The sequence below is a fragment of the Lactuca virosa genome, chromosome 2 (assembly GCF_052849685.1).
Source record: "Lactuca virosa cultivar CGN04683 chromosome 2, Lactuca_virosa_CGN04683_v6, whole genome shotgun sequence".
Taxonomy (NCBI): Eukaryota; Viridiplantae; Streptophyta; class Magnoliopsida; order Asterales; family Asteraceae; genus Lactuca; species Lactuca virosa.
In genome coordinates, this window is record NC_136427.1 from 311902338 (window position 1) to 311915393 (window position 13056).

The window sequence follows — 13056 nt, forward strand, 5'->3', positions numbered from 1 at the left end:
TATTCCACCCAATTAATGTATTTTGGATTTTAGAACATCCCCACTCCATAAGAATTTTCATCTCATCCTTTCTAGTGTGTCAATAATACTTTGTTGGGCTTTGAAAAGGGGACATATAATAGGTTATAGGTAGGAAGACTATCTTGATTAGAATAAGCCGACCTCCAAAGATAAGGATTTGGCTTTTCATACTGACAGTTTAGACGGAAAATTCTCTATAATGGGTGACCAGTGTTTTTTTAATGCTTCAAACGTCTTGACTGCTACATTTAGCACCTCCATTAAAAAAATAAACTATTTTTTTAGTTAATTCGATATTTCAGTTAACATTTACCATAATATTATTATTTTAATTATTTAAAAATATATTTTTTGGATATTTTTCTTAAATGTGTTTGACATTTCGATTATGTTTTATAAAATGAGATAAATATATTAGTCTAAAAGAGTTAGATGAAATAAATTGAATAACATACCATAAAGATTCAAAACAATATCTTAGATTTAAAAAAAAATGAAATTAACAAAGATCTGAATACTTTTAAACACCAATGTTATTAAATCCACCCCTTCTAATAAATTAAACCTAAAAATGACATGTCAGTCTTTTAAAATGTCTCTTTGACACGTGACATTTTTCTATGATTTTTATTATTTCATTTTTTTGGTAACAAATCAAATTCAATTCAAATTTTAAAAATACAAAATCATATCCTAATAACATTATTATGTTTATTTTGCTTAACAAATTAATTTATAATTACTTACAATCGACAAGATCTTTGTTTTTTTTACATTAATTATTTTTTTATCTATATAAAAATTTTAGATATACCGACCGTGGTTTCCACGGGTTATAACCTACTTATAAAAATAAATAGATTAAATAATTCGAATACCATATTTCTATTCCATCAATAAATTAAAAAACCCACTCCACAATGAAATATATTAATGTCACCCGAAAAAAAAATCCCAATACGTAGCGCGTAACGAATACTGGATTCCATTTTTATTTGACAATGCAAACAAACAAAACTTTTTTACTCTATCATAATATACAATATTGTATTTTATATTAGTTACTACGTACGTACCCAATTAAAATCTAGAAGCGTATCCGTTTACTAGGCTAAAAAACAAAAAAACGCCGTTACCAAATGTGATGGTGGTAACGGAAAGTAACGCGAAAGCCTTTAACATGTAATAACAGGAGGAAGGGGCGGTGTTCATTGGCGTTATCACGTGTTAAGAGGCACAATAACGAGTACTCTAAGTAAATCAACATAAATGGTTATGTACGTATAAGTAGTCCGAAGCTACTTTTGTAGTAGCTGTAATTGGTAGTTGGTTTGGTACCATGTTATCTGCATGCATGGCGACTCCACTGTTACTTCAACTTTTTTGAATATTTACTGCTACTTTCATGCACAGAAATACATACAAAAAACTGTAGCAAAATCACCATCATCTCGCTATATATCCATCTTCCCTCAATTTATTACCTGATTTCAAACCCAAAACACCCGCCAGGATCTGTCCGGCCGGCAATAGAACCATTAATGGGAATCAGGGAATGGGACCGCAGTGAACGGCCGGAGTCGGAAAGTAGAACCGTAGAAGATGAGTAGTAGTAGCTGGGAGGAGTTAAAGAAGCCATGGACATTTATAAGCTAACAAACAAAACTTGTCTGAATTCCATGCATCCTTTTCACATACTTTTGGTTGATTCAGCTCTGAATCATTCATTATTCACTCATTATGTTTTTGTTTCTTTTGGCATGTATTGTTGTTTTCTTCATTTCCCAGGATTGATACCCAACATCACAAAGTTTTGTATTTCAGTCATATATTACGACTTGACATACATCAATATTAATTACTTTGTTATGTACATCGTCGTATATATCTAGATCTGTTTATTCAAATATAAAAAATAAAAAATAACATCATTATATATATAATTTTAACGTTGTTTCGAAACATTTCATTTATATGCTAGCTCGTAGCGATTAGATATATTAGGTTTTCAAATACCAAAAGATAAGAATGACTCCCACCTCATCACAATCGATCTAGCACTTTTTTAGAAACACCAAATACTAAATGTGAAACGAGTTGTTAGTGACACTTAATTTCTTATTTTATACTCAATTAAATGTGAAACGAGTAGTTAGTCTTAAATATTGAAAACTAATTTAATTAATATGAAGTTTTATGATAAAAAATACCCTAAATTTTTTAAAGTCAACTCGGAAAGAGGATGCCCAAATAGCATCCAACGGTTAATACATGATTCATTGAATGCCCACAATAAATTCACAAAGACATTAATAGCAACAATTCAATAGATTTGAAAAAAGAGACATTTTTAAGATTGATTTTATCATGCGATATTAACTTTTATTGTAAAAAGATTTTATTTATTTATTTTATATATTTATTTATTATTATTATTACTATTTTTTTTTTTTTTGTAAAATAGAGTTGCCTTACTCTTACAAGCTTATATGAAATCCACAATACATGTTTAGTATAAATTAAAGTTGAATGATATCATGAAATTTCTATTTGTTTTAATGGATTAATCGTGAGATGACAGCTAAATGGTCAATGGATATGGAGTTTATTGAACTTTTCAATAAAAAAAACTATTTAATACTTAAATAAATATTACAAATTAAGTTTTGTAATAAATGATTTTTTTTTAAATATGTTTTATTAAACTTTATAAAGTTTGATGTATTTGTAGGAAAAAATAATTATACAGCTAATGAAAAATATATAGAATGATGATAATGTGAATCCATTATACAATCTAGATGCCTTGGCCTAAACTTAATCTATCAAAAATTTGTAATTGTTATTTAAATCAATCTTAGGAGAGGTAGCGGTAGAGAGAGAGCATATAGAGATGTCACTATCCATGATCTGAAAGATATGCCCATTAATATCTCATGTTTCTGCTATTTATCTTTTCTATACCTCACAAAACCAAACCAACATCTTCATGCCATCTTAATTTGGGTCACTTCCCTCAAGTACCTACATATTTTGTTTGTTTATTGAAAGGAAAGCAAGTGCACACCGACTGTTTTAGCTTCAACATTCCTCTTTCTTGTCTCTGATCAAAACCTCAAAATGGTTGGTGAAGGTACTTCTTTGACAGATTTCTTCGACAGTTATGCCGAACAGTTTGCAGAGACAAACTTGATGATGTCATCGGATGCAGCGTCTTCAGACGACATCTTCAGTATGCTTGAAGTTCTCGAGGGTGTTTCTGCTGAATTCACGTCCCTGAAACCTTTGGAGAGCGCTAGCGGCGGGTTTCATGAGAAAGAGGTTGATCATCATCATCCATTGGGGTCTCAGAAGTCGACCTCTTCCTGCAGTGCTTTACAAGAAGTCGTGGAGGCGGAGATGGAGATGGTTTCGCCCAAGAGTAAGAGACAGAAGCTGTCTTTAGTAGAAGAAGGCGGTGTAATCTCAGATGGACAGCAGAAAGTGTCGCATATCACGGTGGAGAGGAACCGAAGAAAGCAGATGAATGAACACTTAACAGTTCTTCGTTCACTAATGCCTTGCTTCTATGTCAAAAGGGTACACGCGCGTTTAGTACTTAACTTCAGTTTTATAACCTCCTGCTGGCTAGCTCCATCACAGTTCACAACTTGGTTTCTTTAATTAATTTTTAAGGTTTTAATTTGTACATGTTGTGTTTTCGTCAACTGTAGGGTGATCAAGCATCAATAATAGGAGGAGTAGTTGATTACATCACAGAATTACAACAAGTTCTTCAATCACTTGAGGCAAAGAAGCAAAGAAAAGCTTACAGTGATGTTCTGAGCCCTAGACTTTCACCACTCAGCCCCCGAAAACCCCCTCTAAGCCCTAGGCCGATCTTGCCGATTAGCCCAAGAACCCCACAACCAGTAACCCCTTATAGAGCCTGCAGGTTGCAGCAACCTCATCTAGTCCCTATTATTAACACATCTTACTCACTTGACCCTTCACCTTCTACTTCTGATATCTCAACTTCTGATATTGTTAACAACGAGCTTGGTGCAAATTCCAAGTCATCTATTGCTGATGTTGAGGTGAAGTTTTCAGGCCCCAATCTTCTTCTAAAGACTATCTCACCTCGGTTGCCATGCCAAGCAACGAAGATAGTTTCGGTTCTTGAAGATCTCTCTCTTGAAATTCTCCAGGCTGGGATTAACATTGTTGATGAAACCCTGGTGAATTCCTTCACCATCAAGGTCAGCCATAGGCTTCGTTAATTAATTCTTGAAGGTTTTTATAATTATTAATTAAGAATTGCATGCATGCATGCTTACACATGTCTTTCTTGTTTCAAAATCGATACCTAACCAACATGTTTACTTTTTCTTTTTTGGGATCGATTATTACAAACTAAATTAATTAGAAACATAACATGACCTAGCTAGGTCACAATTTATACTTTATTTCTAAATTTTAAATTAACATTTTTGTTCGACGCATAAATTGACCCTCTACATCTTCACATGCCCTTTGGTTTAACGACTTATTATATAATATCATCTAATATCCATTCTGTTTTTTGAAGTTAAACTTAATTATAATAACAATCACAATTGAATAGTACAACTTACAATATTAATCACTTTGATTAAGACTATCACCCGACATCTAGGAATAGCTAAGGTAATTTTCTAGACGCAATTACATATATATTATATACACCGGTGATTGACGAAGATAAGATAAATTTTTAATGTTTTCCAACCGTCTGATCAATTTTTATTCGATCTTTGGTTGTTTACATTAAGTTTATCCGCCACACATTTTTCAAACAAAAATAAAATGATAGTTATAAAATAATCTTTTATGATAAGATTAACCATTGTTATTGTAATTTGATTCATTTGTTGTAGATTGGAATTGAATGTCAGCTAAGTGCAGAAGACCTCGTTCAATATATTCAACAAACATTTTGCTCGCCATTACATGCATCATGCTAGTTAGGGATCGATCATATGCCTCCTTTTTCTCCTGTGCATTTTTCATGATAATATTTTTGTTTTGAGATCATTCCCGATACATTATGAACTATGCTTGTTGCATTGGGCATGATGTTAAAGCAAAACACAAACCAGTAATTAATCAAGAAGATAAAGGTAGTTCAAGTGATTAATTATATATGTTACAATCATAATTTCAAAAACTAACCTCCTATTCAGCTACAGTAATAAGAGGAATGGGAGAAGTTCAGTCGATTACTAGAGGTGTTTTTTTTTAGTATTTAACATATGTAATCTTAGTTTAGGCAAGTGTTCAATTGTATATCTGAGTTGATTATTTAGTTTAAGTCTAATATCTGTCATCATCCATCGTTAAGTTATATTAGTTTTATTTCAATTCCATTTTCGTGTTAGTGGCTTAAGTGGTCTCGTTTATATCCTATGAATGGTAATGAAGATTGTGATTACTTGTCCTTTTTGACTTGATTGTCGATTTGACGTAAGAATCCATGTCATTTTTCAAATTAATTTTGAATATTGCATCAATTTATGGTATGTAGTGTTTTATTGTGGACTTCAAATCAGAAAGATGATTACAAAGTAACAGGTTTTATCTGTTACATCGTTATATTGACTTCATATCTACAACATATTGAAAATAGACAAAGCAAATCGATATAGAAACAACCAATTTTGATTTAGATGTTTTTATATGTACAATGGGTTAAATAATGGTGAAAATCAGTTGTGTGAGATTTTGGGTTCAACAAATCGGGCCGCTCATTATGTATATAGTTACTTGAGCCCACATAGACCAATTAGGAGCTCTACTATATATGAGCCATCACAAGTTGCAATACATTGTGTAGTAATTGTATTAAACATGGTGTAATAATTATATTGTAATACAAGTATCTTCCTGCGTTTGCACAGTAATATAATAATAGATTTAAAATAGTTTTGATAAAAAATTAAAAAAATGGGTTAATAAAATCTAGTTAAAGCTTTAATTAAATTTCTAGTTAAGTTACATTGTACTAATTCTTTAAATCTATATTTATATGTGAGCTGTTTAACTACTTTATCAACTCAATACTTGAATTGAAAAGTACATCTATGTTTATAAGTTTAAACAAAACATGTTTGTTATTATTTAACATTAATTTGAGAATCTACATATTGCTTCAAATATGTTGAAATGAAGTTTTAAAAATAATACCCTTTCACTAATTTAAGATTTCAATTTCATTCTTATAGCTTTTCAAATCAAGATGATCATATACTTCCTCAACATGCATCTAGTACATGTCTCTAATTAAGGCATGTTAAATACTATATATTTTTTTCCTCAAAGTAATTTAGGCACAAATGGTTGTTATAATGGAGTTGAATTTTTATCTCTTTTATTCATCGTTCTCGATTCTGCCACAAACTTAGATATTGATAGTGATAGTGTGATATTAAAATGAAAAAATTATATGTCGAAATAAATCTTCTAAGCGGAAAAATCAAATGTTCAAAAAATATATCCCAAGTCATGCAAATTTCAATAACTATACAACTTTTAGTCCATGTACTTGTTTTTTTTTTCATTTAAGATTACAATAATGAGTTAATGTCTTTAAATGGTTGTCATAATGGAGTTGAAGTTTTATTTCTTTTATTCATTAGTCACCATTATGCCACAAACTTAAATATTGATAGTGATAATGAAATACTAAAATGAAAAGAATTATATGTCGAAGGTTCATAAATGTTTCAAGTAGAAAAATCAAATGTTAAAAAAAAGTATTTTAACTAATACAACTTTGAATAAACATTTTATAAACGAATAAATTGAAAGAGATAAAAAAACCATATAACTTTACCTATATATCTGCACATTCTTTTGTATTTCCATCCATTCTAGATAACAAAAAATGAAAAGGAAGAAAATCATGTGTGAATAACCAAAATGAAAATAGAATCAAGTATGAGTAAAACATTTCAATGTTTTTATATAGACAAAAAATTTCATTTAAGTCAATCATCCCATTAATTATCATAAGTTAGAAATTTTTTTGAGTAGTTGTTAATTTTTTTTTTTTTTTTGAAATGACAAACTATTCTACTCTTAACTATCACCACATATGTCTCAAGCGAGACTTGAACCCATGAGCTCTCAAATGAAAGAGTCACTCGTTAGCGCTACGTCAGACCTTTTGGTAGTTGTTGTTGTTAATTAGGTGAAATTATTATTCTAAAGAATCATTATTATATAGAAATATGAAAAGACATGAGCTTGAAATCAATATGGTGCTAGAAATTTTGTATATATTATAATAGACACTAGGTGAATGTCCGCGCCTTGCACAGAAACACCTATATAGTTGAAGTCTTTACAAATATATGTTTTTTTAATATAGTAATAACATTGCTGTTAAATTTGATATAATAATTTGTATACTAAATTGATATAGTGTATTGATTATTTTGAATTATATGATAATATATACATCTATTATAACTGTATAATATCAATCGTTTGAATGGCGTCTACCCGCGAGTTACACATGAATAAAATTAAATATAATATATGGTTTAATGTTATTTATAGTTGTTGTTATTGTTAATTAATTTTTTAGAATTTATTTGCTTAATGTTTTAATTTTTATCATTATAATTATTTAAAACATCAAACATTGTTTTTTGATTTTAAAGGTAACAATATAATCATTTATATAAAGTTATTTTTAACTGTTGTTATTGTAAGTTATTTTAAACTACTTATTTGAAAACTTTTAACGATTATAAAAATATCTTTAGAAAATGTTTTAGTTAAATTAAGATTACAATTTAGTTTTTGCATTTACCACTACAATTTATCACTTTTAACTATTTACAAAATATTCTTTGGTTTTTTAAGTGGAACTGAAATTTATATTTAAGTTGACATTGTAATGTTATCTTTAAAATAACAATTTAAGTATTTTGTCCAAACTGTTTAAAAGTTGTAGCTTTAAACTGATAATGATTTACATACAACAACATATTAAATCTATTACATTAAGTATAATATGTTAAAAGTTAAAGACATAACTTTATAGGTAGAAGTAAAGATATTATTTTAAAATTGAAATTTAGTATATTTATGATTACACTTTAGGTTTGATATTTATTTAACATTATTAGCCAACTTATAATAATTATTAGAAAAACACTACAATTAATCACTTTTAACTATTTACAAAATATTCTTTGGGTTTTTTAAGTTAAACTAAAATTTATATTTAAGTTGACACTGTAATGTTATATTCAAATTAATAATTTAAGTATTTTATACAAATTTTTCCAAAATTGCATCTTTAAAATGATAATGTTTACATCCAACAATATATTAAAACTAATAAATTAAGTATAATATGTTAAGAGTTAAAAAAAATCACTTAATAAGTAGAAGTAAATATATTATTTTAATATTAAAATTTAGTTTATATATGATTACACTTTAGGTTTGATATTTATTTAACCTTATTAACAAATTTATAATTATTATTAGAAAGAAATTGAAAAGTCATGGGAGTTTCAAATGAATGCGGTGAAAGGAAAAATATATGGGAGTTTCAAATGAATGTGGTGAAAGGAAAAAATGTTTCATTTATAATATAGTATGATATGATGATTAAGCGTATACCCATGTGTTACGGAGGAACAAAATTATATTATAAAAATGTTCACAAATCATATATGAAAATAGAAACTTTAAATGTAATTAAACTATAAAAAAAAACTAAATATAAACTAGTCTTCACAACTCAAAACAAATATTATGTATTAATAATGAATTTTCATCTAAAACTCAAACAAAATAACATAATCACCCTTTCAAGTCAATTATATAAAAACAATCTAACATTAAAAATATAAAGGAACATGTTACATGTACGATCTCAAAATTTAAAATATAAAAGAAAATAAAATGTATTAATACTAAAACAAAAGTTAACTATAAGAAACGTATTGTTTTAAATTTTTAAGATGTTTTTATCAACTTTTATACTACTTTTAATAATCATTATTATTTAGTGATGATCAAGCTTCACTTTTGCTAAATGGTTTAAGATGTTTTACCACTTAAGTTTCTATTATGTTCATGCAATATATATATATATATATATATATATATATATATATATATATATATATATATATATATATATAAGGAGTGGTTCAAATGAGAACCATAAAAGATTAAGAACCCTAAGAACCTCAATTAAATAGTAAATATTTACACTATACTCTTATTAAACATGTTAAAATCCTAATTTTTTTGTGTTTTTGGTATGAAAAGAGCAAACTTATAATTTTTACAGTCTAATATTTTCATCCGTATATGCTCTCATATTTTAACACAAAACTTATATTAAATACAGATTTACACTGTCCATTTACAGTTTAATGCAAAAAATTCACAACTTAATACAAACTGTTTTACAATAATTCACTAATTCAAAGAAGTCAAAAACTCAAACTCTACCACCACATGCCACCACCAACCACCTGTATCAACATAGTAGCCGTCATTTCTTCCAAATCAGATCTGTAGATAAAGTCATGCATTAACAACTTAAATACTACATTCACAGTTTAATAAAGCCTATTAATTCACTCGTTTTGAATTTAATGCAAAAAAATTATAAAAACTAGTGGATTCTTACAAATTTATACAACAAAAAAATAAATATATTCATAAGAAAATTAACACAAAAATTTATACATAAATCATTCATATTTTAACACAAATTATAAAAAATTCACAGCAAAATGCAGTCAATTCACAATTTAAACAGAAAATTCATAGTTTAATGCAGTCAATTCACATTTTTAAACACAAAAATCACAGTTTAATATAAAAAAATCACAGTTTAATATAGAAAATTAACAGCTTAATGCATTCAATTCATAGTTTAAAACACAAAATCACAGTTTAATACAAAAAATTCATAGCTTAATATAGTCAATTCACAGTTTAAACAAAAAAAATCACAGCTTAATGCAGTCAATTCACAATTTAAAACACAAAAATCATGTCTTAATATACAAAGTTCATAGCTTAGTACGATAAACCTCAGTTTAATATACAAAAAGTATGCATTCACAACCATATTATCAACTTAACACTCTTAATACAATTAATTCACAGCTTAATACACAAAAATTACAGCTTAATACAATGAACGAACAATTTAATACACAAATTTCACATCGTATATAGTCTGTAACGCCCTGTTCTGAATCGTGTTCCTAATTCAGGACTGTGGCTTGAAGATGGGTTATCATAAGACTTAGGGCCTTTAGAAGAGAGAGATCTAGACTCATTTAGGTACGGACGATGTATTGGAGGTAATCCGGGAGTTGGGTGGTGCATTGGAGCCAAGGGGCATATCGGTAAAGTGGCACTTCGAGCTCTTTATGAATTTTGGATTTTCGTTCGGAATGTTTGGAGGTGAGGATAAGTTGATAGATGCGTAGAGCTTCTTGCCACCTTTCCATGGATATAAAGAACGTCAAAAACGGAGTTGAAACGAAGAAGTTATGGCCGTTTGAAGTTGGAGTGGTCAGGGTGAGTGATCGTTGACTTGTTGACCAAGTTCATTTAAGGATCACGACGTGAGCATTAAGGGCTCACGACGTGAGACGCACCTGATGCACCAAAACCCTTATTTTTGGGTATTTAAAGGTATGGGATGATTAGGGTTGCTTCTACTCAGCCTCTTTTACCTCCAAGACCCTTGGAAACCCTAATCTAAGCCTTCATTGAAGCCCTTGGGCCATTGTGGTGTTATTGGTGTGTGGTTTCCTTGAAGAATAAGAAGAAGAAGAAGAAGCTCTTGGGAAGTTCCTTTTGGCAAGATAAGCTCCTCCTAGTGGCACTTCTAAGCTCATAAGCTTCTGTAAGTCTCAAAGATCCCACCTTTCTCCTTCAATCTTGTTAGATCTAAGTTATGGTGACCTTCTTTGCATGGGATCTTGAAGTATCATGCATGGGGTCCATAAAGTTAGCAACTTTATGGACCATTGAGTCATTTGCTATGCTAGAACCCTTAGATCTGGATTTTGGTGCAAGTTATGAGCTTCAAGTTTGAATCTTGATGTTTATACCCATTTTTTGACCTAACTGGTATTTAAGTCATGTATTGGACATATGTGACTAAAAAGCTTCGATTGTTATGGTCCTTGGGGTCAAGGAAGACCCTCTAGACTGTCCCATGTTATAGCTTAATGGATTAAGAGATTAATGCTCTTTTTTTGTCAGATCTGGACTCACAACGTGAGAACGGATCCGAGGAAGCTTCTGGCCTAAAATCGCGACCTCACGACGTGAGCATAAGGTGCTCACGACGTGAGTATCACCTGTGCATGTTTTGGGCTCTTTGATGATAGGCTAGCTTGGTTTTGGACTTGTCTTTTGGTTTGGGCTCTTAATGGGCTAAGGATTTGAGAGTAATGGACTTCTGGTTGGGCCCAATGTAGTTAAGTCTTGATTAGGCCCAATAGGCTTGGACCTTTGGGCCATCGGAAAGTCATTGGTTCAGAAAAGTAAATGGGATTTAGGAAAAGGCCCATGTAAGGGTTTGGGCCCAATTTGGAAAATTAGGCCATTGATGGACTTTATTGGACTTTATGGTTTTGGGCTTCAGGCATGGACCAATTAGATCAAGGGTAAAATGGTCATTTTACCCTAAGAAGGATTTCTAAGTTTGGACTAAGTGATGTTTTGGTACTGATAGCTCGGGGAGCCGAAGGACTAGCAGTTTGGGGGATTGCCAGTTATCAACCAGAGGAGTATCAGCAGGGCTTCAGCAGTGCAAGGTGAGTCTCCTCACTGTGTGTATGGGTCTACGGCCACAATGCCGGCTCATTTAGTTTATGTATGGTAGGAAGACTCGGGGGTTAGCCCTAGGCACTATGCATGAAAGACTAGGAGGCGGCTCCTGGCACACAGTATGTTATTATGTATGGTAGGAAGACCCGGGGGTCAACCTTAGGCAATATGTATGAAAGACCAGGAGGTGGCTCCTGGCACACTGTATGCTTATTAGCTAAGTAGAGTAGTATGTATGCTAGTTGTCTTTGTGATACTTGCATGGAAGACCAGGAGGCGGCTCTTGGCACTTGTCTATAAAACCCAGGGGTTGGCCCCCCGGCTTGGCAAGAAAGACCACGTGGCGGCCCATGGCATAACAGCAAGACTATGTGCGACACATAGCACCCTATTTGATATATGATTGATATGTATGGCTTACAGTATGTATGGCATGTATGGCTCAGTTGATATGTATGGTATGTGGTATTTGGGGAACTCACTAAGTTTCGTGCTTACGGTTTACAGTTTTGGTTTCAGGTACCTTCAGTTTTCAGAAGAGGAGTTCGGGACGATCGCAGCACATTCACCCATATTATTCCGCATTATGTGATCTTTGGGATTAGACTCTGATATTTATTTTAAATGAGACGTTATCAATGTTCGAAACAAAGTTATTAAGTGTTTTTCTATGATATAAAAATGAAATTTTTGGTCTTGAATTTTGTGATGTTACATAGTCAATTCACAATTTAAACAGAAAATTCACATCTTAATAGAAGTTAACACTAAGATTATAAAAAAAACAAATGAGAGATTAAAACATTAAATTCACACTTTAACAGAAGAACAAAAACGATAAAAAAAAATGCACCGTAGAGATCTATAATAGATGTAAGTAGAAAAATAAATATAAAACATGCATTCACAGCTTAAAACTTATAAAAAATCATATATTCACAACTTAAACTTGTAACAAATCATGTATTCACAACATAAAACTAACATTTTCTTATTCATAACATTTAAAACTAATATTAACATGACTAAAAAATTAATAAAAACATTTAAACATCACAATTCATAACTTCAAAAACCTAGATTCACATTATTTGAGAAAACATTAACATTATAACACATTTTAAATTCAATTCACAGCATAACAACTAAAAAACCTAAGTTATGAAACAAAAATCTATGCAAGTATCA

The 13056-nt window shown here is 30.4% G+C and overlaps 1 protein-coding gene across 1 annotated transcript; it reads left to right on the forward strand.

Annotated features, from left to right (window-relative positions):
• Positions 1-3017: 3017 nt before the first annotated feature.
• LOC145157198 (transcription factor SPEECHLESS-like) lies at positions 3018-5358 on the forward strand. Its single transcript, XM_079076277.1, has 3 exons — positions 3018-3600; positions 3735-4259; positions 4917-5358. The coding sequence occupies exons 1-3, from the start codon at positions 3142-3144 to the stop codon at positions 5001-5003; spliced, it is 1071 nt and encodes a 356-aa protein (XP_078932403.1). The 5' UTR covers positions 3018-3141; the 3' UTR covers positions 5004-5358.
• The last annotated feature ends 7698 nt before the right edge of the window (positions 5359-13056 follow it).